This window comes from Panthera leo, chromosome B3, assembly GCF_018350215.1.
Source record: "Panthera leo isolate Ple1 chromosome B3, P.leo_Ple1_pat1.1, whole genome shotgun sequence".
Taxonomy (NCBI): Eukaryota; Metazoa; Chordata; class Mammalia; order Carnivora; family Felidae; genus Panthera; species Panthera leo.
In genome coordinates this window covers 72034052-72060024 of record NC_056684.1, presented here as the reverse complement: position 1 = coordinate 72060024, position 25973 = coordinate 72034052, and the positions used below count along the sequence as shown (strand labels likewise).

Below are 25973 nucleotides of genomic sequence, written 5' to 3'. Positions count from 1 at the left end.
CAATTTTTTGGTATACAATTATTCATAGTACTCCCTTATAATCTGTTTTATTTCTGTAGAAGTAATAGTAATGTCCCCACTTTCTTTACTGGCTTTATAATTTGAGTCTTTTCTCTTTGTTTTAGTCCATCTAGATAAAGTTTGTCCATTTCTTTTATCTTTTCTTTGGTTTCATTGACATTCTCTATTGTTTTTCTATTCTCCTTTTCATTCATCTGTGTTCTAATCTTTTATTATTCCTTTCCTTCTGCTAGGTCTGGGTTTAGTATGTTCTTCTTTTTCTAGATCCTTTATTTTTAAAAGTACATTGTTGATTGAGATCTTTCTGGTTTTGTTTTGGTTCTGCTTGTTTGTTTAAGTAAACTCTATACCCAATATGGGGCTCCAGCTTGCAACCCTGGGATCAAGAGTTGCATGCTTCTGGTGCCTGGTGACTCAATCAGTTAAGCCCCCAACTCTTGATTTCAGCTCAGGTGATGATCTCATGGTTCATGAGATTGAGCCCTGCATCAAGCTCTGTGCTAGCCTAAGATTCTCTCTCTCTTTCTCTCTGTGTCTCTCTCTCTCTCTCTCTCTCTCTCTCTCTCTCTCTGCCCCTTCCCTGCTCACTCGGTCTCTCTCTCTCTCTCTCAAAATAAATAAATAAACATTAAAAAAAAAAAAGAGTTCCATGCTCTACCAACTGAGCTAGCTATCAGTACCCAGGGATTCTTTTTGTTTTTTAAAGTAAGCACTTATGGCTCTAAGTTTCCCCTTAGCACTACTTTCACTGTGTCCAAAAAGCTTTGGTATGTCATATTGTTTTCATCTTTAAATATTTTCTAAGTTCCTTTGCAATTTCTTCTTATGTCCATTGGTTGTTTAAAAGTATATTATTTGGGAATGCCTGGCTGGCTCAGTTAGTAGAACATGTGACTCCTGGTCAGGGTCATTAATTCAAGCCACATATTGGGTGTAAAGCTTACTTTAAAAAAAATTGTGTTGGGTCTCAGCCAGTTAGGTGTCTGACTGGCTCAGGTCATGATCTCACAGTTTGTGATTTTGAGCTCTGCATCGGGCTCCCTGCTGTCAGTGCATATCCCACTTCAGATCCTCTGTACCCCCTCTCACTCTGTGCCTCCCCTGCTCATGTTCGCTCTCTCTCTCTCTCAAAAATAAACATTTTTTTAAAAGTGTGTTTAATTTCAACAATATTGTAGATTTTCCAGTTTTCCTTTTATTAACTTCTAACAATCTCATTATAGTCAGAGAACATATTTTGTAGCATGTCTATTTTTTGTTGTTGTTAATTTTTTTTTTAACGTTTATTTATTTTTGAGACAGAGAGAGACAGAGCATGAATGGGGGAGGGTCACAGAGAGAAGGAGACACAGAATCCGAAACAGGCTCCAGGCTCTGAGCTGTCAGCACAGAGCCCGAAGCGGGGCTCGAACCCACGGACCGTGAGATCATGACCTGAGCCGAAGTCGGCCGCTTAACCGACTGAGCCACCCAGGCGCCCCGCATGTCTATTTTTTTAAATACATTGAGACTTAATCTGTGGCCTAATATGTGGTCTATCCTGAAAAATGTCCCATGTGCACTTAAGAATGTGTATTCTGTTTTTGGGTAGAATATTCTGTATATCTCTGTTAGGTCTAGTTGGCTTATTGTTGTTTAAGTCCTTTATTTCCTTATCTTTTGTTGTTCTATCCATTGTGGGTGGTATATTGAAGTCTCCAACTATTATTGTAGATCTATCTATCTCTCCTTTCAATCCATCAGGTTTTGCTTCATATATTTCGATCTGTCATTAGCTGTGTAAACACTAATCATTGTTATATCTTCTTGTTGTGTTGAATCTTTTACCATGTAATGTCCTTATTTGTCCCTTGTAACTTTTTTGTATTTAATCTGTTTGGTCTGGTGTTAGTATAGTTACTCCTGTTCTCTTTTGGCTACTATTTGCATGGAATATCTTTTTCTGTCCTTTCGCTTTCAGCCTGTTTGTGTCTTTGGATCTCAAGTGAGTCTCTTACAGACACATATAATTGGATCATGTGTTTTTTATCTGTTCTGCCAGTCTGTCTTTGATTGGGAAGTTTAACCATTTGCGTTTAAAGTAATTACTGATAAGGAAGGACTTCTGTCATTGAAATTTATGTGAAATTCAAATGTCAGTGTCCACAAATGAAGTTTTATGTAATACAGCCATGCCCATTTTATGTGTATCGTTTATGGCCACTTCTATGTACAATGGCAGACTTGAATAGTTACAACAGAGACTGTATGGTCCTCATGGCCAAAAATATGATCTGGCTTTTCCGGAAAAAGTTCACCAACCTCTACTCTAGACATTTCAATTCCAAGGCAACTTAGGAGCTATAGAGATCACCACAAAAGCCTGCAGACAGGTGAAACAGATCACATTTAAGGTATTCTCTGAAGACCTAGACCATCTCTAGACATTTGAGGGGAAAAAAAATGGAAAGGGGGGTTCAGAGAATTCCAAAGATCAGACTAGCAGAAAATAAGTAAGACCAATCTCAAAGTATTCAAAAACACAGAACCAAGAAATATTAATAAAAATCATTGCTCAGTGAACATCACTTATGGTATTATATATGACAGCTAGATGACAGATTGGATGACTTTCCATGTTCCTCTACCCTGAGAGTCTGTTTCTCCTACACTATCAGATCTATGTTAGCACCTTAGTAATTCTAACATATGACTTTCATAAAGTGTGAATGTGCCAATAAGAAGATATCATTGACCAGTAACAACCACACTAGCTTTTTTTTCTCTCCAAATTTCTTTTTTTTTGGAAGAGTAAAGAAATCACAGACATAAAATCAACAACAAGCCTTATTAAGCCCCACAGATTTTGTCCCTGCCAATGTTACAAAATTGGGAAAAGCTGGAAACTAAGGGGGTATCCCAGGAAACAAACCAAGATACTGGTCTTGGCTTATCATAGGGATCCCATTACAATAGTCCCCAAGCTGCAAGTCTCACACACTGTAATTGACTCTAGAGAAAATAAAAGAAGTAACAGAACACAAGAGAGACCAACCTTAGCAATTACTTTCAGTGGAGGCCAAAACTCTTCCCCCACTTAATAAGGCAACTGGAAGAGGACGTCTACAAATAAACGAGCAAATAAATCAGGTTTCAGTAATTTGGTCCTTCACTTTGTTCCAACCAGAACTGACTATTCAGGTCTTCTGTCATGGGCCCTTCACCACAAAATCTGCTGACTCTGTGGGATCCAAAGCCACTGAAATCTCTCTAGGAACAGATTTATATACCTTATCTCAGATTGAAAAAGGAGTTTCTGTGGATACTGGAACCACCAGGTGAAGCACCTGCCCCCAAGTAGCGCCTGCCATTGTTCTATCCCATTTTCCAGAATTAAACATCACTTACAAGATCACTGGTGCAAAGAAGTTCTTAAAAGAGAGGAAGATATTCTCAAATATAGATGAACACAAAGTTTCAGATATATATAAATGTTCAGTCCAAACACCATGCGAAGGATTTCTCCACACTCGGTCACTTCATCTCTCAATGTCTTCCCTTGTCTAATCATTCAATATATGTTTCTTTATGCTCTCACAGAAAGACTATGCAGCTACCATTTAGCTACTTTATATCAAGATAACACTATTTCCACAAGACTTGTATTGGCTACAATTCATCCAAAGCTACCTTTCTTAAGAGGTTCATTCACTGCCTGGATTGCATACCAACCAGAGAAGGTAAGAGTATCTTAGAGTTCTGTGGTGGTTCCATCTCTGCACCTTGCTGTTTGTTCCTTATCAGATCCCTCCCCCCACCCTTAAGGCAGTTTCTTTGCCCAAAATGTGAAGGATGGATATGAATAAAATTGTAATCTGATTTCTATGTTAGTGAGTATGTTACATGCTTCAAACTCATTACTCTAATAAGGGTTTTATGTTAATGGAAATGTTTTTGAGTTTTGGGTTTTTTAATATTTATTTTGAGAGAGAGAGAGAGAGAGAGAGAGAGAGGGAGAGAGAGGTGAGCAGGGGAGGGGAAGAGAGAAGGAGAGAGAGAATCCTAGGCAGGCTCCACATTCTCAATGCAGAGCCAGACATGGGGCTTGATATCATGAACCATGAGATCATGACCTTAGCTGAAATCAAAAGTTGGATGCTTAACCGACTGAGCCAGGTGCTCAGCATTAATAGAAATGCTTTATCTCCTTTCTCAGACTTAGTAATTCCAAATTTTCTCATGTCATTATATGTGTTCATTCCAATGTTATTCCTCTAAATAATTTTACAATTTATATGTCTTATTGTAAAATTCAGAAAATGGCAGCAGATCATCTAAATTTTCTAAATATTTGAGATGCTTTTTACAAACTAAAAGAAAGTCTAATCTGATTTAGTTGTATTAAAAAACTGTTTTTTAAATATGTATTTATTTCATGGCCATTTGAGAGATAGGTGACTAGAGTTAGGTATGTATTTGGGACCAGAATTAAGCAAAAGTCATCTGCTGAAATGGGGTCAAGACTGTGCCCTTTATCTCCTTAGAAAAGATACCTGATCCCCTGGGCAAATCAGTCACTAGCAAATTTTTAATGATCAAATTTATAGATGTGTAATCATTTTGTGATCTACTAATGATTCCCATATCTTTCTTATAACATGCATGTACTAAATAACTTTTCATATTTGGTATCATATCACAATTCAAAAACATACTGCATCAGGGCTCCTGGGTAGCTCAGTCTGTTAAGTATCCCACTCAGACTCAGGTCATGATCTCACAGTTCATGAGTTTGAGGTCTGCATCAGGCTATGTGCTGACAGATTCTCTGTCTCCCTCTCTGTCTGCCCCTCCCCTGCTTCCTCTCTCTCTTTCTCTCTCTCTCAAAAATAAATAAATAAACATAAAAGAAAAGCATCCTGCATCAATACCTTCACAGTCGAAATCTCTGTAAAATGAAAATACTGCTAAGCCCCCATGCAATGATCTACTTCCCAAAGACATGCTCAGTGCACTAGAATCCCAGACAGAAAGGAGATGGTCCACTTCACAGATTCATAGTAAGAAATATTAACTCTTGTTTAACTTTAAAACTTGCACTTAATTCTACATCTAGGTTTAGAAATAGAGCAGCAGCTCCCATTTAGAGTCTTTGACAGAATAAACCATCAAACTCTTAAAATTGTTACTCAGATCACAGACAAAGCTATGGCCTCAGGACACCAGGATTAACATTGCCAGTGAATTTTGAAAACTTCTAATGATTTAAAATCCTGAAATAAGCCAAAATAATTTAGTAAATCATATTATTTGTAGGAAAAAAATGTTAAGTAAAATGTAGAAAGAATACTGAACTGGAGGGGCGCCTGGGTGACTCAGTCAGTTGAGCATTCAACTTCAGCTCAGGTCATGATCTCGCAGTTTATGAGTTTGAGCCCCACGTTGGGCTCTGTGCTGATAGCTCAGAGCCTGGAGCCTGCTTCAGGTTCTGTGTCTCCCTCTCTCTCTGCCCCTCCCTGCTCATGCTTGCTTGCTCTCTCTCTCTCTCTCTCTCTCAAAAATAAACATTAAATTTTTTAAAGGAATACTGAACTTAAAACCATAAAATCTAGTTGGGGTCCTTACTCTTGCACCATACAGCTATAGGACTCCTCTGTCATTTATCTCCTCTGAGGATCATGACAGCACTACACAGATGTAAAATACCATTGTTCTGTGAGTTCATATCACCCTAGTCCATGGAGGTTTCATCCATGTCCTGTTCCTTTCTCCTTGTGCCATGTTCTTCTCTCTCTCCTTCCCTGCAGTTTTATTATTGAAATGATTGAATGTGTCTCAGAGCCACATCTGGGATATTAATGAATCAGAGCAAGCAGAAGTGTGTTCATCCAGTAAATACCAAGCTTCATTCTTGGAGACCTATGATAATGGCAGTACCACAAGGAAGACGGTCGTAACAGATCTGAGGCGAAAAGGAAATTGTCCCATTTATTATCTTTATAGCTAAATGAGGGAAAACTTGTTAAAGAAATGGAGGAAATTTTCATTGCAACTGGAATGAGAGCACACCTAATAAGGACAGTATTACAAATAAGACTACATCCCATCCCCTCATCGTTCCCATTAAGATGGGTCTAGGCACCTGGCTGGCTCAGTCAGTAGGGCATGCAACTCTTCATCTTGGCATCATGAGTTCAAGCCCCACATTGGGCATAGATCTTGCTTCAAAAAAATTAGGGAAAGAAAAAAAGATGGATCTAAAATCTAAGGGCAAGGTAATGAAATACTATTCTCTCTGAATGAAAACAAGAATCAGCATACCCTGTGTGGACTGGAATTCCCTATTTACAGCAAATTTCCCCAAAGAAATAACAGTTCCTAGAGAGTAACTCAAAGAACAGAGAACATTCCCTAATGCAAACAGGAAAACAGTATGGAAAACAAAAGAGAAAAAATGACTAGGGAAATTAAATTTAGGAAGAAAATTAATAAAGTAAAACTTTATCAATGTAACCCCACTACTTCCTGAAAAAAAATATTGTATCTGAAGGCAAGATTAAAGAATACTTCTAGATAAACGTACTGTGTAATTCACCAGGTATAACTCATTGAGTTATACCTATCACAGCCTCAATTAAGTGTGCCCCATCATAGTTTCTTTGCTCTGATTCAAAACTTAGAAATATGCATCCGATTCCTAATTTGATTTCCCGAGATCTTAATATTAGTAAGTGGTTGCCCTGGGTAGTAAATACACTATTTCAGTCATGGGAATGAGATCTCCCACTGTAAATTATCAAATTGGCTGTTTGGTTTACAAGTCATTCTCTCAGGTATTGAATAACATGAATTGGTTTCCCAGTGTTGATTCCTCTAAGGAGACCTGACCAAATCAGGCTTCTAAATCTGCAGAGTTTAACATCAGATTTCTGTGACCCCGGGGAACTATAGCATCCTACAACAAGCACCAGAGAAACTACCTGAACTCATTCAGGCCAGGGCTGCTGGGGGGCTGTTATGAATTTCTCAAGGAAACTTGTAACCCTCTGCAGTTCCTAAAACTGGGAAATGGAAGGAATGGGCCTGTTTTTGTAACTCTGACTTCCAGAAGAGCTCTGTAGTCAACTTTTGAAGTTCAGCCATCACTGTTTTTAAATATTTTTTTTGAAAAATCACAACTGCTGTTCCATTCACTTGCAAAAAAAAAAAAAAAAACAAAACAACAATATGACGGGTAGAATGATTTACTGGTGCCTTTTTAAAATTCTATAAGAGATGGTAAAATAATGAGGGCTAAGCTTTGACAGGGCATGGATATAGCAGTTTTAAAATTAAGTGTTTTTTTTTTTTTTAAGTTAAGTGTTTAATGTAAGGGTTGAGTATAACTACCCACCCTTGGTCACTATGTGTCAGAATTGGGTCCAGAGTTTTGTTCCCCATCCTCATAACCTCAATAAGGAAATGAAAACCCAACAGAGCTGTGAAACTTTTCTCGGAGCCAAGAAGCAAGCTGATGACCCAGATTCATTACAATATTAACATTTAGGGTTTCCAGCCAGCAGCAGGACCATCTGTACATAATGTCTTTCTCAAAGGTTGTCACTTCCCTGCTCTTCACATTCATTTGAGCCAAAGCACAAGAGTGAAGCTGGAGGGAATTATTAATCAGAGAGTTCCTGACTTCTCTGTTAATCTCACTCTCTTCCTTCTGAGTGGATGTGAATCATTCCAGAGCAAAATCAATGAATCAATCCATTTCAATTTCTTGGACATACCACCTCAACCCATAAGCTTAGATATTAGCGAATTGTACAACTGGTGAGTTTTAAAAGCTCATTAATCAACCTTTTTCTTTAGGTGGGAAATGCCAATCAAGAGGTTGGACCAAAAACTTAAAATAACTCTTCCACACTGAGAGCCATTTGCCCTGCTCTTCTCTCATCCTCTCCAGTCATCCTTGCTTTTTCTCTCATCTCTGATGTCTCACTACAGACATCCCTCTTTGCTTCCTTTTCTCCTCTCTTTCTTTACTGTGTTCCAAGGCCACACTATTATATACAAAGAAACAAAATACATAGCAGCAAGTACCAACTGTAACTTTATTTACATGCTTACAGCCTCATGGACTTCCTTTCATTGTAAAGAACTTGGAGAGTAGACTCACACAGCATCAAGATATGTCACATACAACTAGCCATTTAATCACAATTGTGTTCCGTTCTTTCTACTACAAATGGGTACAAAGAATTTTCTCATTCCCTTTCTGCATACTCCCCACTCTACGTATAAGTTTATGTACTGGCACGATAAGAATGAGTCAGTGGATTCTGGAGGTTAAAGTGGCAGAGCATCTAACAAAACAAGTGTCTTTTCCCACACATGTTGCTTCCAGTAAACCCTTAATCTTTGGCAAAAGTGTTCCAGGTACAAACTCCTAGGAGCAAGCTTTTTCTGTAAAAGCCCGGAGAATAAATATTTTAGGCTTTTCAGGACAAATGCAACTACTTAACTCTGCCATCATAGCACCAAAGCAGCTACAGACAACACATAAGTAAATGAGCATGGCTGTGTTCCAATAAAACTGTATTTACTAAATAGGCCATCTCCTGCCATAAAGCATACTTCTCCCTATCTGTCATCTCCCCCACATAAAGAAACTTCTCCATCATTGTCCTTCATTTTTTACAAGCTCTTTCTCTAGTTTTTCCTCACTTCCATGCTAACTCTTCTCTTGTCCATTCTCTAGGTAAAATCTCCAGAGGATGGAAAGAGTCAACAGCACATCGTTGACTGAGTTCATTCTCACAGGAATTCCCTACCCACTCAGACTAAGGACATTTCTGTTTGTGTTCTTTTTGCTAATCTACATCCTGACTCAGCTGGGAAACCTGCTCATTCTAGTCACTGTCTGGGTAGACCCGCAGCTCCATGCCCGTCCCATGTACATCTTTCTTGGTGTTCTCTCCGTCATTGACATGGGCATCTCTACCATCATTGTCCCCCGCCTCATGATGAGCTTCACTCTAGGCATCAAACCCATCTCCTTTGGCGGCTGTGTTGCTCAACTCTATTTCTATCACTTTTTGGGCAGCACCCAGTGCTTCCTCTATACCCTGATGGCCTACGATAGGTACCTGGCAATATGCCAACCCCTGCGCTACCATATTCTCATGAATGCTAAGTTGAGTACCTTGCTTGTGACTGGAGCTTGGGTGGCAGGATCCATCCATGGGGCCCTCCAGGCTATCCTAACCTTCCGTCTGCCCTACTGTGGGCCAAACCAGGTAGATTACTTCTTCTGTGACATCCCTGCAGTTTTGAGGCTAGCCTGTACTGATACAACAGTCAACGAGCAGGTGACCTTTGTGGACATTGGGGTGGTGGTTGCCACTTGTTTCTCCCTGATCCTCCTCTCCTATGTACAGATCACTCAGGCCATCCTGAGAATCCGCACAACTGATGGGCGGCGCCGAGCTTTTTCAACCTGTGGGGCCCACGTAACCGTGGTAACCGTGTACTATGTGCCCTGTGCCTTCATCTACCTGAGGCCTGAAACCAACAGCCCCCTGGATGGGGCAGCTGCCTTATTTCCCACAGCTATCACTCCTTTCCTCAACCCCCTCATCTACACTCTGCGGAACCAAGAGGTAAAGCTGGCCCTGAAGAGAATGATAGGAGGCCCTGGGACTAAGAGTGAGGTTTGAAAGTGTCTGTCCCCCACTGGTGAAACCTTCAGTTTATCCTAATGCTTACATTTCAGTGAAGTTTTCTTTATTATTTTTCTCTTTTATGTAGCCATATAATATCAATACAATAAGATCAAACACAGTTTTAAGTAAAATACCATTTTCTAGCAGTTCCTTGGTATCCCCTTCAGACAAACAACCTCAGCTACTCCAACAGTAGAAAGTGAGACTAAAGTCACTCAAAAGCTGGCACACTTCCACATCCAGAGAACTGACAGAACAAAAGCACCTAATGGGCTTTTCAGCCTCTAGACTTACATTGGCCAAGCTTAAGAAGGACTATAGTTCTTTTGATGGAAGAATGTTCCTCTGTTCTGTTCCAATTGGATATTAACTTCAACAGCTAATGCTAGAAGAGAAACTATAGATGCCGTGCTACATGCATGTTAACAGGCCTGGCTCTTGGGACCTCCTGAGGTCATCATAGGATGTGGGGAGGAACTAAAGTGCTTCCTCTTCCTTGCCTGCTGAAGAAATAACACTCCTCTTAAACTGGTGTTTTCACAAACCAAACCAAATTAAACAATACCTCCTCAGCAAAAAGGCAATGAAGTCTTTTCAAATGTCTCAATAATAAATTCCCCCACGCCAAAAAGTAAAGCTCAATATGAAATTTCCCATTGAAAGAAAATAGGGCAGGCACCTGGCTGGCTCAGTTGGTAGAGTTCATGACTCTTGATCTCAGGGGTTGTGAGTTTGAGCCCCCATTGGATGTAGCTATGGCTTAAATAAATAAAATAATAGGACAATTAACCAGGGAACCGAAATACTTTTCCCAAATGAGTATTTCATATCCATTTAGATTTGTGAGCTTGACAAGCTTTCATTAAGTTAGCTGGGGCCTAATCAATGTGGGCAAACTTGGTGCGGTATCTGTTGTTTCAATCCCTTCACACCTCCAATCTTATTCTGTTGTGATTCTGCCTCATTCTCCAGCTTTTCATAGTGGATGGTTGCTTATCCATGTGATAAATGATATCATGTTATCTATAAAACAAAGTCTCTTGGGCATAGCCGAGAGCAGTTTGGGCATGTAAATGTTCATTTCCAAAGGAAATTAGGTTCACCTAATTGATATAGGAGACAAAAAAACTAACCATTCTCCTTTGGATGAAGCTGACTGACACAATTTTTCAGCATTTTGTTCACAAAACAAACAATATACTGGATATCAACTCCCTTACACTAAAACATTACTTCTGAAATCTTAGTCTTTCAAAATATTTAATAAATAAAATGACTAAACTGTGAATTACAAAAATAAACTTAGAGCTACAGCTGATAAACCAAAAATATTTCCAAAGGCTATTATACATCTTGCTCCTATTTTCCCAGGTGCCTAGCACAATGGTTATCATACCTGTTGTTTTAACAATTAATCAACATTAATAAATGAGAATAATAAAAAATTATTTTTTAAAAATCAAATAACATTAAAATGATCTGTAAGTGTATAATAAAAATACAGATCAAAATGGAGTAATTCTGAGGCAAATATTTGTGGGGTTTTTGAATTTCTTTTAACATTTATTTATGTTTGAGACAGAGACAGAGCACAAGTGGGGGAGGAGCAGAGACAGAGAGGGAGACACAGAATCGGAAGCAGGCTCCAGGCTCTGAGCTGTCCGCACAGAGCCCACCACGGGACTCAAACTCACAAACTGTGAGATCATGACCTGAGCCAAAGTTGGATGCTCAACCAAATGAGCCACCCAGGTGCCCCACATTTGTTTAAAAAGTAGACTGGACTCTACTATGAATTTGTTAAATTAACCTGTATTAAGTGGAGCGCAGGATGGTGGATGGTAATTTGTAGTACAACAGACTACAAGAGGATTGAAATAGAGAACTTTATCACTCACAGGTCCTGGAAGAATTACCCAGCATGCCTCAAGGAGTCACATGGGAGATCAAGGCAGAAAACAAACAGAGGCAGGACCTGGGGCACATGTCTTTTTTCAGGTCAGTAGGTGGAATGTTTTGGGGTTCCTAGACTAAAGCCAGATTAATCAAACCAAAAGAGCAGGATTTTAGTAAGCCACAGAGGACTCTTATCTAAAGGATACATAAGGGGGAATTCCTGGGTGACTTAGGTAGTTGACCATTGGACTTTGGCTCAGGTCATGATCTCATGGTTCATGGATTCGAGTCCCATATCAGGCTCTTCACTGGTGGCACAGAGCCTCTGTCTCTCGGCCCCTCCCCAGCTCAAGTGCTCTCTCTCTCATTCTCTCTCTCCCTCTCTCTCCCTCTTAAAAATAAACATTTATTAAAACTTTAAAAAATAAATGACACATAAGAGGAAGCTGCTAGGAGACAGGGGAGACTGTCGATCACAAGGGCTGTTGGGAAAGTCATATCAGGAACTTACATTTCCTTGTGGCTCTGAGGCTGCTATCCAAGGCATGAGCTTGCAGGAAGGACTAACGTCAGTTTAAGATTCCTGTGGGCTTCTTGGCTGTTGTACAGTAGGATGAACAATGGTGCAGGCACTATGGAAAACAGTATGGGGGTTCCTAAAAAAATTAAAAGTAGAATTACCAAACGACTCAGAAATTCCATTTCTGGGTACATACCCAAAACAATTGAAATTTGGGTCTCCAAGAGATATTTGTACACCCATGTTCATCACTGCATTATTCTCAATAGCCAAAAGTGTGCATTGATGGATGACTGGATAAACAAAATGTGATATACACATACATTGGAATATTATACAGCCTTTTAAAAGGAGGTAATTCTGACACATGCTACAACATGGATAAATCTTTAAGATATTATGCTAGGTGAAATGAGCCAGTCACAAAAAGACAAATACTGTATGATTTCATTTAAATGAATTCCTAGAATAGTCAAATTCATAGAGATAGAAAGTAGAAGGTGGTTGCCGGGGGCTGAGGAGAGGGGAGAGTGGGGAGTTGTTGTTTAGTAGGTATTGAGGTTCAGTTCTGCAGGATGAAAGGAGTTCCAGAGATGGTTGCACAAGAGTGTGAATATACTTAACACTACTGAACTGTATGTTTAAAAAATGGTTAACCTGGTAGGGGCACCTGGGTAGCTCAGTCGGTTAAGCATCTGACCTCAGTTCATGTCATGATTTCATGGCTAGTGGTTTTGAGCCCTGAACTGGGCTTTGGGCTCTGTGCTGACCACTCAGAGACTGGATCCTGCTTTGGGTTCTATGTCTCCATCTCTCTCTGCCCCTCTCCAGCTCGTTCTCTCTCGCACTCTCTCTCTCTCAAAAATAAATAAATATTTTTTTAAAATGGTTAGGCTGGTAAATGTTACATGTATTTAACCACAGTTAAAAAATAAAAATACAATAAGGAACGGGGCTGGGGAAAGATTAAGGAGAAATATAGATGAAAAAGTTAAGCCATATGTTCATTGATGCTGACTTAACATGAGGTGTCATTCCGCTGCTCTCATTACTCAAGTATGTTTGTAAATGTCCATAATAAAAGATTTTTTGAAAGCCATAGCTATGAAATTCTCAGGAAAGAGTTTTCTGAATAGAGGGAAAGGCTAGTACAAGGCCCTGGGGTGGATAAGAGTTTGGCATGTTTGAAAGGAAAGGGATGTCATTGAAGTGTAGTGCATGGGGGAGAGAGTACACGGTTATAACACAGGTGCAGGCAAGGGTTGGAGCACAGAAAACCTTGGAAACTACGTAAGAAGTTTGGATTTAATCTATGATGGCCATTGTTAGTTTTCAATCGCTGTGTAACAAGTGATCACAAACTTAGCTGAAAACAAAGCCCATTTATTAGCTCACAGTTTTGTAGGTCAACAATCCAAATACCACATGACTTGGTTCTCTGCTCAGTATCTCACTAGGCTAAAATCAAGGTGTCCCTGAGCTGCATTCTCATCTGGAGGTCAAGGTTCTCTTCCAGGCTCACAAGGTTGTGGCAGAATTCAGTTCCTTGCAATTATAGGACTTAGGTCCCTGTTCCCTTGTGGGCTGTCAGCTAGAGGGCACTCTCAGCTTCAAGAAGCTACCCAAATTCCTTGCCACATGGCCTCTTCCATATTTTTTTCTAAGTTGTTTAAGTTTATTTGTTTTAAGTTTATTTTGACAGAGAGGGAGAGAGAGAATCCCAAGCAGGCTCCACACTGTCAGTACAGAACTCGATGTGGGGCTTAAACCCATGAACCATGAGACCATGACCTGAGTAGAAATCAAGAGTCAGATGCTTAACTGACTGAGCCACTCAGGCATCCCTGGCCTCTTCCATCTTTAAAGCCAAAAACAGAACTCTACCTCACCTAGAATCCTTCTTGCGTCTCAAATCTCTCTCCCAATGAAGAATTCAGTCCTTTTTAAGGACTCACCTGATTAATCTAGGCCCACAAAGGATAATCTTCCTATTTTAAGATCAATTCATTTGGGGCCTTTAATTACATTTGCAAAATTCCTTCACATTAGTACCTAGAAGAAATTTTGATTGTGTTTGAATAACTGGAAGTAAGTATATACACCAGAGGGCAAAAATCTAATCCTGGAAGTCATCTTAAGCAGATGCTTAAAAGCTTCTCAACTTTCAGGGCACCTGAGTGGTGCAGTCAGTTGAGTGTCTGACTTCAACTCAGGTCATGATCTCACTGTTCTTGGGTTTGAGCCCCACATCTGGCTCGCTGCTGTCAGCCTGTCAGCGCAGAGCCCACTTCCAATCCTCTGTCCCCTCTCTCTGCCCCTCACCTGCTTGCACTCTCCCAAAAATAAATAAATACTAAAAAAAAAAAAAAAAAAAAAAAAAAAGCTTCTCAACTTTCATACGTGACCAAATGGATGCATTTCTAGAAATCAGCTGCAAGAGATGCCATTACCAGTCTTTGGGACACTTCAGCTTTGAAACCAGGCTGTCCCCCACCAGTGACTGAGGCAGCGGGGACAGTAAGATCAGGCTATAGCTGCTGGACTCCAAATTAGGCAGTCTCTGCCCCAGGGCTCCCACTGGGCTGCCTGAGACCTCAGAACTGCACACTGCAGTCTAAAGCTCTTCCTACCCACTCTTCTTCCTCATCTCTCTGGGCCTGCTGTTCTGATTCTTAGAGTCTACTTCCTGAAGAATCTGAATTAAAATACCTAGCCGTATAGAAACCTCAATGTCATCTTCCCTTTCCTGAGAGGTGAAAGTTTACTTTCTCACTGGCAGGTCTATACTAGCCTGTTTCCTTCTTTCTTTTTTATAAAGTTCATTGATTTTGAGAGACAGAAAGAGAACACAAGCAAGGGAAGGACAGAGAGGAAGAGAGAGAGGATTCCAAGCAGGCTCTTCACTGTCAGCGCAGAGCCCAACACAGGGTTTGAACTCAAACTGTGAGATCATGACCTGAGCTGAAACCAAGAAGGAGTCAGGTGCTTAATTGACTGTGCCACCCAGGCACACCTAGCCTATTTCTTTCCTTTTTTTTTTTTAATTTTTTTTTTTAATTTTTGAAAGAGCGCACAAGTGAGAGGTAGAGAGAGAGAGGAAGAGAGAGTACAGAGCCTAAAGCAGGGCTTGAGCTCACACAGTGAAATCGTGACCTGAGCCTAAGTTGGATGCTTAACAAACTGAGCCACCCAGGCACCTCTGGCCTACTTCTTGAAGAGAGATCCCAGTGGTACCCCTAGGACTGTCATACCAGGCATGTACTCCATTTTGCAATCTTGGGATGCCCTGCTTACCAATTTACCATCCATTATCCACACAAGACTAGAATTGTCAGTGTAACTCTCCTATCATTGCCTCTGTAAGTAGACAGAGATTTGTCTGGTTTGTTCACCACTGAATCTCCAGCACTAGGAAGAATACCTACCTGGAGGGGCACCTGGCTGGCTCAGTCAGTATACCATATGACTCTTGATCTCAGAGTCTTGAGTTCAAGCCCCATGTTGGGCATGGGGCTTACTTCAGTAAGTACTTGTTGAATTAGCGAATGAATATAAGTAAATCTCTTGCCCCTTCACTTTATAAAAGGAGACAGCACCCCTGCCCTTCTTGCACCTCCCAACTTCTGTCATCTGTACTTTCTAAGTGTCAAAATCAATAATATTTCTATTTTATTCCATAACCATTAGTAGACTTGCCTTACTCTGTTTATGGTGATTCCAAATATAGAAAACCATTACAAATCATTTACCTAAAGGATGTTACATTATGACTGTGTAAATATTGTTCACACAGCCAGTTAAGAATGCTATGACTCTACACATTTTAATTACCTACCTTTCATGTTTTCTTGCTCTCCATTTCTTTATCCTCAAGTTTTGACAAACTCCTAATCATCATTTCTATTCTAAGGAATTCTGTTTTTCCTCTAGAGAACTCCCTTTGAGACCTCTGCCCTCCATCTCAGGCTGTACTGGTTGTTCTCATTGGCTGCCACAACTGTCATCCTGGGTATTTCTTATAGATTGGATCCTTTGTTATCTGACATCTGTGTCTTAATCTTTTTTGTTTGTTTGTTTTTCATGTTCATTTTTATAGAATGGATTTTTTTGAGGGGGAGAAAGAGCACAAGCGGGGGAAGGGGGTGGCAGAGAGAGAGGGAGAGAGGATCCCAAACAGGCTCCACACTGACGTCAGTGAGCCCAATGTGGGCCTTGAACTCATGAACCATGAGCCAAAGTCAGATGCTTAACCAACCAAGCCACCCAGGAGCCCCTATAGAATGAATCTTAAAATAACTTTCTAATAAACAGTACATGGACTGTAAAACTTCTGGATCCTAACATCTAAAAGTGTCCTCAGGGCACCTGGCTAGCTCAGTTGGTGAAGCCAGTGACTCTTGATCTCAGGGTGGTGAGTTCAAAACCCACGTTGGGTGAGACCTTACTTCAAAAAAAACTAAAAAATATCCTTCTTCTGCCCTTTCACTTAATTAAATATTTGGATAAGTATGGAATTCTTAGCTGAAAATCACTGCTGTCTTTGATGACCTTGTTTTAGCTGTCATCCAGCATCCACTCTTGCTAACCAAAACTCCGATGCTAGTCTAATTCTCGTTTCTTTGTTGGCAAACTCTCTGGAGGCTTTTACAATCTCTTTTATATCTTCAGTATTCTGAAATTTCACAGTGTGTCTAAACCTTATTTCATTCCTCCTGCTCTGACTTTCGTGAACACTGATTTTGAAATTTTGTCTCCCTTCAGCTCTGAGAAAGTGTATATTATTGTATCCTTGATAATTTCCTCCCCTCTAATTTTCTTATTCTCTCTAGAATGCCTATTAATCAAATGTTGGACTTCCAGGATTCATTCTCTCTTTCTTTTACACTCATTTCTCATCTGTGACTTTTTATTCTTTCTCCTGGGTGATTCGCTTGAGTTTATCTTCCCCTTCCAATAAAATTTTCATTTCACCAAGCATATTTTCATTTTCAAGAACTACCTCTTTTTAAAAAATATTTTAGGGGCGCCTGGGTGGCGCAGTCGGTTAAGCGTCCGACTTCAGCCAGGTCACGATCTCGCGGTCCGTGAGTTCGAGCCCCGCGTCAGGCTCTGGGCTGATGGCTCAGAGCCTGGAGCCTGTTTCTGATTCTGTGTCTCCCTCTCTCTCTGACCCTCCCCCGTTCATGCTCTGTCTCTCTCTGTCCCAAAAATAAATAAAAAACGTTGAAAAAAAAAATTAAAAAAAAATATTTTATTTTATTTTATTTTATTAAGTTTATTTATTTATTTTTGAGAGAGAGTGCCTGCATACTTGTGACTGGTGGAGAGGCAGAGAGAGGGAGAGAGAGAATTCCAAGCAGGCACCTCACCATCAGCTCAGAGCCCAACTCAGTGCTTGAACTCACAAACCGTGAGACCGTGACCTAAGCCAAAACCAAGAGTCCAATGGTTAACAGACTGAGCCACTCAGGTGCCCCTAAATTGCCAATTATTTTTTAATACTTTTCTGTTTTATAGAATCTCTATTTCCTTCAGGGTCATGTTTTTCTATTTCATTAATCTTTTTCTGCATAACTTACTCTTTTTTTTTTAATGTTTGATTTGTTTTTGACAGAGCGCAAGCAGGGGAGGGACAGAGAGAGAGAGAGAAACAGAAGATCTGAAGCATGCTATGCACTGAGAGCAGCAGGCCTAATGTGGGGCTCTAACTCAAGAACTGCAAGATCATAACTTGAGCCGAAGTTGGAGGCTTATCCGACTGAGCCCCCCAGGCGCCCCATAACTTGCCCTTCTTTACCCCTGCCAACCTTACTTTGTCCCACAATCATGAACATATCCATCCTTTAGTTCTTCCCTCTTTTATTTTGCTTTTAGCAATGTCTCTCACATTTGTGCATATTAAATAACAAGAGTAGTACATGTTCATTGTAACATGTTTAAAAGCACAAAAGAGGGGGTTTTTTAAAATAAATTTAGCCCCTTTGGGGTGCCTGGATGGCTCAGTAGGTTAAGTGTCCGACTCTAGATCTCAGGCTTAGGTCATGATCTCACAGTTTGTGAGTTCAAGCCCTGCAACAGGCTCTGTGCCGGTAGCTCAGGGTCTGCTTGGGGTTCTGTCTCCTTCTCTCTGTCCGCCCCCCCTGCCCCCCCACACACAACTTGTGCATGCATTCTCTCTCTGTGTCTCTCTCTTTCTCTTTCTCAAAATAAAAAATAAACTTTAAAAAAATAAAAATAAGGAGTGCCTGGGTGGCTCAGTCAGTTAGGCATTCGACTCTTGATTTCCACTCAGGCCATGATCTCATGGTTTGTGAGACAGAGTCCCGAGTCTGGCACTGCACTGACAGCAGGGTGCTTGCTTGGGATTCTCTTTCTCCCTTTCTCTGTACCCTTCAGCAGCTCGCTCTCTCTCTCTCTCTCTCTCTCTCAAATAAACAAGGATAAATAAATAAACATTTAAAAACAGTATTTACATTTTTTTCATAAATTAATTAAAAAATTAAAAATAGGGGCTCCTGGGTGGCTTATCCATTAAGTGTCCATCTTCAGCTCAGGTCACGATTTCATGGTTTGTGAATTCGAACCCCGCGTCGAGTTCTGCACTGACAATGCAGACCCTGCTTCAGATTCTCTGTCTCCCTCTCTCTCTCTGCCCCTCCCCCCTCAAAAATAAACGTCTTTTAAATAAGTAAGTAAGTAAATAAATAAATAAATAAATAAATAAATAAATAAAACTTAACTAATTAATCCCCCTCTCATCTTATTCCCTGAGATAACTATGTTAAACGCTTGTGGTAGCCTTCCTTAACTTTATGTTTCTAGAAATGTATAGAAATACCAATAAGCATGTATAGATTTTTGTTTTCCTTTTCAAATTTGCTATCAGACTATATACATTCTTCTACAGTTTGTTTTCCCCCTCTCCACATTACAATGTGTAATGCACCTTCCTTCAGGTCAATACATATAGATCCAACTCACTTTTTCTGAATAGCTGCACAAAATCCCTCTGAATGGGTTTCCATAATTTATTTAATCATTCATCTTTGGTGGGCATTTAGATTGCTTTGAGTTTTTGTCACTAAGAACAAAGCTAAAATCAATATCCAAATGCATTTATCTTTAGATATTAGTACTTTTTAAAAAAAATAGATTTTAGGGGTCCCTGGCAGGCTCAGTTGGTACAACATGCAACTCTTGATCTTGGGGATATGAGTCTGAGCCCCACGTTGGGTGTAGAGATTACTTAAAAATAAAACCTTAGGGGTGCCTGGGTGGCTCAAGCAGCTGAGCATCTGACTCTTGATTTCACTCAGCTCAGGTTCATGGGATGGAGCTGTATGTCAGGCTCTGCACTGACAGCTCAGAGCCTGCTTGGCATTCTCTCACTCCCTTTCTCTCAGCCCCTCCCCTGCATATTCTCTCTCTCTCTCTCTCTCTCTCTCTCTCTCTCTCTCAAAATAAATAAATAAACTTTAAAAAATAATAAATAAAATCTTTAAGAAATAGATTTTAGAAGTTTGAATTTTTAACATCAAAGAGGACACAAAGTTTTGATTTTCTTATAAACACCTTTATTACATTTGTTTTTAGCTACTCTTCTAATTACATCAGAGGAGAGCTGTTACGTTCATTCTCTAAAGTAACACTCTTGTCAAAGTAGCTTGCATAAAACACTCATATAACCATCGTTATATTGGTTTGGGTTATATATTGGGTTATATATTGGTTATATATTGGGTTATATTGGTTGGGTAATTGAAAGACATTTGGCATATATAACATTGTGTCAATTTTAGGTGTACAACATATTGATTTGAGGGGCACCTGGGTGGCTCAGTAGGAAGAGCGTGTGACTCTTGATTGCGGGGCTGTGAGTTCTAGCCCCACATTGGGTAGAGAGATTACTAAAAAATAACTTTTTAAAATATATTGATTTGACACATTTATATACTATATGACTGCCATTGCAGTGATAATTAGCACCTCTATCCTGTCACATAATTATCATTTCTTTTTAGTGGTTAGAATAATTAAGATCTAGTCTCTTAGCAAGTTTGATTATTATAATACAATATTGTTTGCGTACTGTTAATATTAGAAGATAGTAATGTGTTATTTCTCCAAAAGCTATACCAATTAATGCTCCTGATTCATTGTGTTGAATAAAGTTAATATAATATATATTCCACATTATATGTCAACTATATATACAATATAATGTGTGTGTTTGTATATGTATGTATGAATGCCCATTCTCACCTATACTAGATCATATCAACTAAGTTTTGCCAATCTGTTAGCTCATCTTTGTTTCAATTTCTCTGATTAGTAAAGAAATTGGGTATCCTTTATTAGATGTATTTACCGTTCAGAATTTTTCTTCTATCATTTGTCTGTTTATATCACTTACCTATTTTCTATTGAATTATTGACTTTTTCCTCGCAATTCATAAGAGATCTTTATATGTTAAAAAGTCATCTGCTGATATGAGTACACATATTTTCTTCCAACTGTACGATTTGTTTGTGTTTATTCTGTCTTTTCATTCCAAAATTTTTATTTAAGTGCAGTAATGTTTCTCCTTATGGATTCTGGGCTTCTGTTTTGCTTGAGAAGTTCACCGCAACCCCAAGATTTTCCAATATCCTAAATTTTCTTCTAACATTTTATAGTTTTGTTTTGTTTGTTTATATTTTTATTCCATCTGAAATTTATTTTCACATATAGTACAAGAATCTAGATTTATCTTTCCTCTAAAAGAAAATCATTTGCTACTCAAAGGACAACAGAAAGTGAGCCAAACCAACAGCAAAGACTCTGCCCTACTTAGCCTGAAATTTTCAAATGAACTCATGGGTCCTAAATTTTTCCTTACCAATTTCCTTGTGGGAACTCTAGTAACCAAAAGACCATACAATGTAGGGATGATAGAATAAACATTTTAAATATTACACTGAGGTACAAAGGAATTGATTCTAAAAGCTGAAAGCTCTTTGGAGGAGATAAAATACAGGGTGGCCATCTTCCTACCTCTCTTACCTTTTCCTGCCCCTTCCAGAGTATGGTCACCATCAAATGTTTCTGGAATGCTGGGGATGCTCAGTAGATGTATTGGGTATCTTTCCTCATCCTTCTGGACCAGAGTTTTAGTACCTTGCGGTGACAGGTAGAATGGAACAAGTTAGGGAATCTGCACTTTGTAAGATTTATGCTAAGTATGTCCTCTCTGGATTAATTTTCCTGTTCTCTCAGTACTCCGTGTGGTCTTTTCAACATGTCTTCACATCTTCTGCGAAGCCACAAAGACAGGTGTTCAAAGCAGCACAGCTAGAGGGGATGCGGCAGCTGGAGGGATATCAGAGAAGGGACTGTGCCACTTGGGGTAGGTCCACCCCAGGCCCCATCATTCCTGTCTCCTGACAGGGAGACTCCTACTCGCTGCTGGTATTGACACCTCTGGGATTTGTTTCTGTAAAGGAAAGTTTCCCCTGCAAACCCCTCTCTGTTAGCTGCCCTCCCTCAGATGAGAGGATGCTGGAAACCCAGACACTCAGAGTCATTCACGGCCATGCCCTTGAGAATTTTATTAAAGCAGCATGTGGGAAAATGGGCTCAGCACATCCCTGGGGGTGTAACTGCACGCACCAGGCTCACAAGCCTCCCTCTGACCTTCTCTTCCAACTTAGTAGCCTGAGCCAAAAAAGGGCCAAATCCCAGGAAAGTATTTAGCATCAGCTTGCTCTCCCAACAGGACAGGGCAATCAGGACAAGCACTAATGGTCCCAAAGGGAGCTCATGATAAGGCCACCTCCCCTCTCCCTCTAACAAATATCCAGGACAGATGGTGAGAATAAGGATCAGGGGCTAGGACCAAGGAACAATGAGGCACTCCAGGTTCTGAGGGAGAGAGGAGAGTCCAAACCAGCTAGATTGAGCAAGACCTCACAGTGGGAATCAGGAGAGGGGCGTGGGGCAGAACAAGCAGACACCCTCGATGAGAGGGTGCAGAGACTATCCTTCCAAGCAAATTGGATGTTTCCCCACACAGACCATGAGCACATCCCTCCAGAAGGTAATACCAAGAATAGTATCGGTGCGGGGGCAAACCTCTGGGTCGAGATGGTATTAAGAGACATAGAAGAAAGGGGGCTCCTGGGTGGCTCAATCAGTTGAGTGCCAGACTCCTGGTTTCGGCTCAGGTCATGAGATCATTGTTCGTGGGTTCGAGCCCCACGTCAGGCTCCATGCTGGCAGTGTGGGAGCCTGCTTGGGATTCTCCCTCTTTCCCTCTCCAACTGCCCCTCCCCCGCTTGCTCTCTGTCTCTCTCAAAATAAATAAACTTTTAAAAAAAAGAGAAAGAGAGAGACTTACAAGATGCTGAAGTGGCACTTGTAAAACTCACGCTTCCTTACCCATCTCACAGTTGGGTCCTCACAGAGGCCCCTTGTGCTGGGGCACACGCTGTGGGTATAGGTCTTGTTCTTCTTACAGCTCTTCTCAGTGGGCAGCCCTGGAACCTTCTCCATCACATCACAGCAATATTTGTATTCACCAGAGACCTTTGCTTTGGGCCTGTCAGTATGATGACAGAGGAGGCTGTGGGCCCCAGAGAAGCCAGGATGGCCTAGCAAGAGGAACGTCCATGTCAGAAGCACGTTTTCTGTTAGAAAAAGGGGAAAGGTAGCGAAAGAGAAACCTGTCTCCTAAACCAGAAATCTAAATCTTCATGTGCTCAAAGCCCAACCCCTCCCTGCAGGATTACAGACGCTCTCTACTTGTCTCCAAGAACACTCGGTCCCCTGCACTTATCCCAGAAAATCATTTTAAGTAATCTTTCTCCCAACATGCAACTTTCTCTTCTCTCCAGTTCCTCCCATCCCACTGCTGGGGCCCAGTACATGCTTTTTTTTTTTTTTTTTTTTTTTTAAGTTTGTTTATTTTGAGAGAGAAAGAGAGCAGGGGAGGGGCAGAAAGAGAGGGAGAGAGAGAATCCCAAGCAGGCTCCATGCTGTCAGCACAGAGCTCAATTCCACAAACCTTGAGATCATGACCTGAGCTGAAATCAAGAGTCAGATGCGTAACCAACTGAGCTAACCACACACCCCTCTTAATTATCCTTCTTAAAACTACACTTATTAAAGAAATTGGGGTAGGGGGTTCTGTCACTCAAAGAGGTGGGCACCCCCCTGGTTCTTTACGGTCTTTTATAGGAGAGCAAAACTGAACCCCAAGTGATATTTGGTTCTCCCTCAAGCAGTAAACTAATTTATAGAGTGTTCTATAGTGATGCCTTTAAAAGTTTAATATGCATATAAATCTCTGGAGATCTTGTTAAAATGCAGGTTGCGGTTCAGTAACTTGGAATGGGACCTGAAATTTTCATTTCTAAAAAGCTACTGGGTAACTTTGATGCTGTTGGTCCAAAGGCCACACTTCAAATAACAGGGCTTTGGAGTTTACAAAGACCTCTTACTTATACAAGATCATTATCCTATCTGTGAGGTAAGACAGTTATTCTGGTAACCCAGTTTTTATTGACTGTTCAAAAAAGTTAAATTAATTGCCCAAATCATACAACATCATGGAGCCAAACTCAAACCTTAGAACTTTTTGGGCCAAGGAAAAGTGTCTGCTCTGCTCCAATTTAGTTTAACCTGCTGGCCCACTATATTATCTACAAATATAAAGCCCTTCCATTGGAAACCTGCTTCATATCTGTACATGAAGAAGAAGAAGAAGAAGAAGAAGAAGAAGAAGAAGAAGAAGAAGAAGAAAAGAAGAAGAAAAGAAGAAGAAGAAGAAGAAGAAGAAGAAGAAGAAGAAGAAGAAACAGCAGCAGCTTCACCAGCCTCTCCTTTCTCTTGTGTTTATTTTGCCTTACTCATAAGAACCTCACTGGGGCTCCTGGGGGTCTCAGTTGGCTAAGCATCAACTTCAGTTCAGCTCAGGTCATGATCTCCCACTCTGTGAGTTTGAGCCCCGCATCAGGCTCCATGCTGACAGCTCAGAGCCTGGAGCCTGCTTCGGATTCTGTGTCTCCCTCTGTCTCTGCCCCTCCCCTGCTCATGCTCGCGCTCTCTCTCTCTCTCCCTCAAAAATGAATAAAGTTTTTTAAAAATTAAAAAACAAACAACAAAAAAAGGACCTCACTTGGTTACTCATGCACTCCTATTTTCCCACTTTTCTCTCTGGAGCCAACAAAGGGTCACCACAGCTACCTCCACCCCTCCAGTGAAATATGTCACATACCAGGTCTCCATCCTACACATGCTCCTTTACCCAGCCCCAGGCTGATGCTCCTGAAGAGTTAGGTCCTGAAGACTCTGTGGCTGGAGAGGTTCTGGAGCCTCTCTCCTCTTAGCCTGTGTTGTTACAGCACCTAACTCTAGGGGGTTGGGGTTGGATGGGATGGGATGAGTAACTTGGGTACTGACCGATCCCTTCTGGATGCTACAAGACGCTGAGACTTCCTGGCCTGACACCCAAAGCAGACCTTTTTCTCTGTTCCATTTAATGAATCCAAACATCAAGAGCAGAATTTTCCTGCCGAATCGCTATCCTCTACACCTGAAACTAGCTATACTGGAAAATAAATAAATAAATAAATAAATAAATAAATAAATAAATAAATAAAATAAAATAATAATGATAAAGGACAGAATTTTTCTGTGGAAAGAAGACTTCACACAGTATGAAGTGCGAAGAGAAGCAAAGGGAAAGAGCCTGGATGGCTGGGCCCCCAAAGCCACTTTGTCTCCACTCTCTGGACCTCTCTTTGCCAAAAGGTATATCGAGAAGGGGTCCCTGTTCCCTCTACGGAAAAGCGAGGCAGCTCTGAAGGACACAATACAGCTACGGCAGCAAAAATCCCTCCTTCAACTTTGACCCAGCACAAGCAAAAAGAGAGCCTCTGCCACCTCAACTCTCCCCCAACCTCCAAGCCCCCTAGTAGCATTGAGGTCCTCTGACTGGAGGATCTGGCAATCAGAGGGTCTGGGGAAAATATTGTTTATAGTTTTCCAGAAAAGGGAGGACAGCAAGAAAGAAGTGAGTGGGGGCTGAGAGACTCTTGGAGCAAAAGGGCAGGGCCTGAGGTCTGAGGGAAGAAAGAGGAGGCTGGTGATAGGCATAGCCTATCTTTACTAGCCTCCCGGCTACTATGACTTAAGATGCTGACCCTCAAAGACCTCTCTTCCCTCCATCCACAGCCATGGCTTTGTTTTCTGAATGTTTGCCCTGGAACCACACTCTAGAACTCTTTGCCTGACCTCTGCAGCCTTTGTCAACCTCCTGGGGTGGCCCACTGTCTTTGTTTCTCTGCTTGTTGGCTATTACAGCCTGACCTCTCAGCCCTTGTGGGCCTCCTTCTTCCATGTTCCAGAACTTCTCATGTGATACAGAGCCCACCTGATCTACCACAAGCCAATGGGCAGGGACCATTATTCCCAGACTAACTAAAGAGCTATTTACCTAGAAATGAAAAGGTATATGAAGTGGTGGAGGAAAACCAAGGCTTGAAATATGTACAATTGTGTCATATAATTAAATAATTTGCCCATTCTAGGTACCTCATGTAAGTAGAGTCCTACAATATTTGTCCTAAGTATTTTTCACTTAGCATGATGTCTTTAGGATTCATCCAAGTTGTAGCTGTATCAGAATTTCATTCCTTTTTAAGGTTTTTTAAGGTTGTATAATATTCCGTTGTATGGCTATGCCACATTTTGTTTACCACTTCATCATTGATGACGATTTGTGTTGTCTCCACTCTCTGGCTGTTGTTAATAACACTGCTATCTCCTTAAAGGCCCTATGTCCAAATACAGTCATATTGGGGGTTAG

The 25973-nt window shown here is 40.7% G+C and overlaps 1 protein-coding gene and 1 long non-coding RNA gene across 2 annotated transcripts; one reads left to right on the top strand and one right to left on the bottom strand.

Moving 5' to 3' along the window:
• The first annotated feature begins 8762 nt into the window (after positions 1-8762).
• LOC122221269 (olfactory receptor 10G3) lies at positions 8763-9704 on the top strand. The gene has a single exon (XM_042940587.1). It carries the CDS (start codon positions 8763-8765, stop codon positions 9702-9704), a length of 942 nt encoding a protein of 313 aa, XP_042796521.1.
• Positions 9705-12174: 2470 nt separating this feature from the next.
• Positions 12175-22735, bottom strand: LOC122221385. The gene is made up of 3 exons (XR_006203178.1): positions 22544-22735; positions 21170-21283; positions 12175-12262 (listed from the first exon to the last, which is right to left on the bottom strand). It is a non-coding gene; the product is annotated as an uncharacterized LOC122221385 (long non-coding RNA).
• Positions 22736-25973: the final 3238 nt, after the last annotated feature.

Bases quoted from the DNA above. Each gene is read 5' to 3' on its own strand.
- LOC122221269 (XM_042940587.1), top strand. From the start codon at position 8,763: ATGGAAAGAGTCAACAGCACATCGTTGACTGAGTTCATTCTCACAGGA.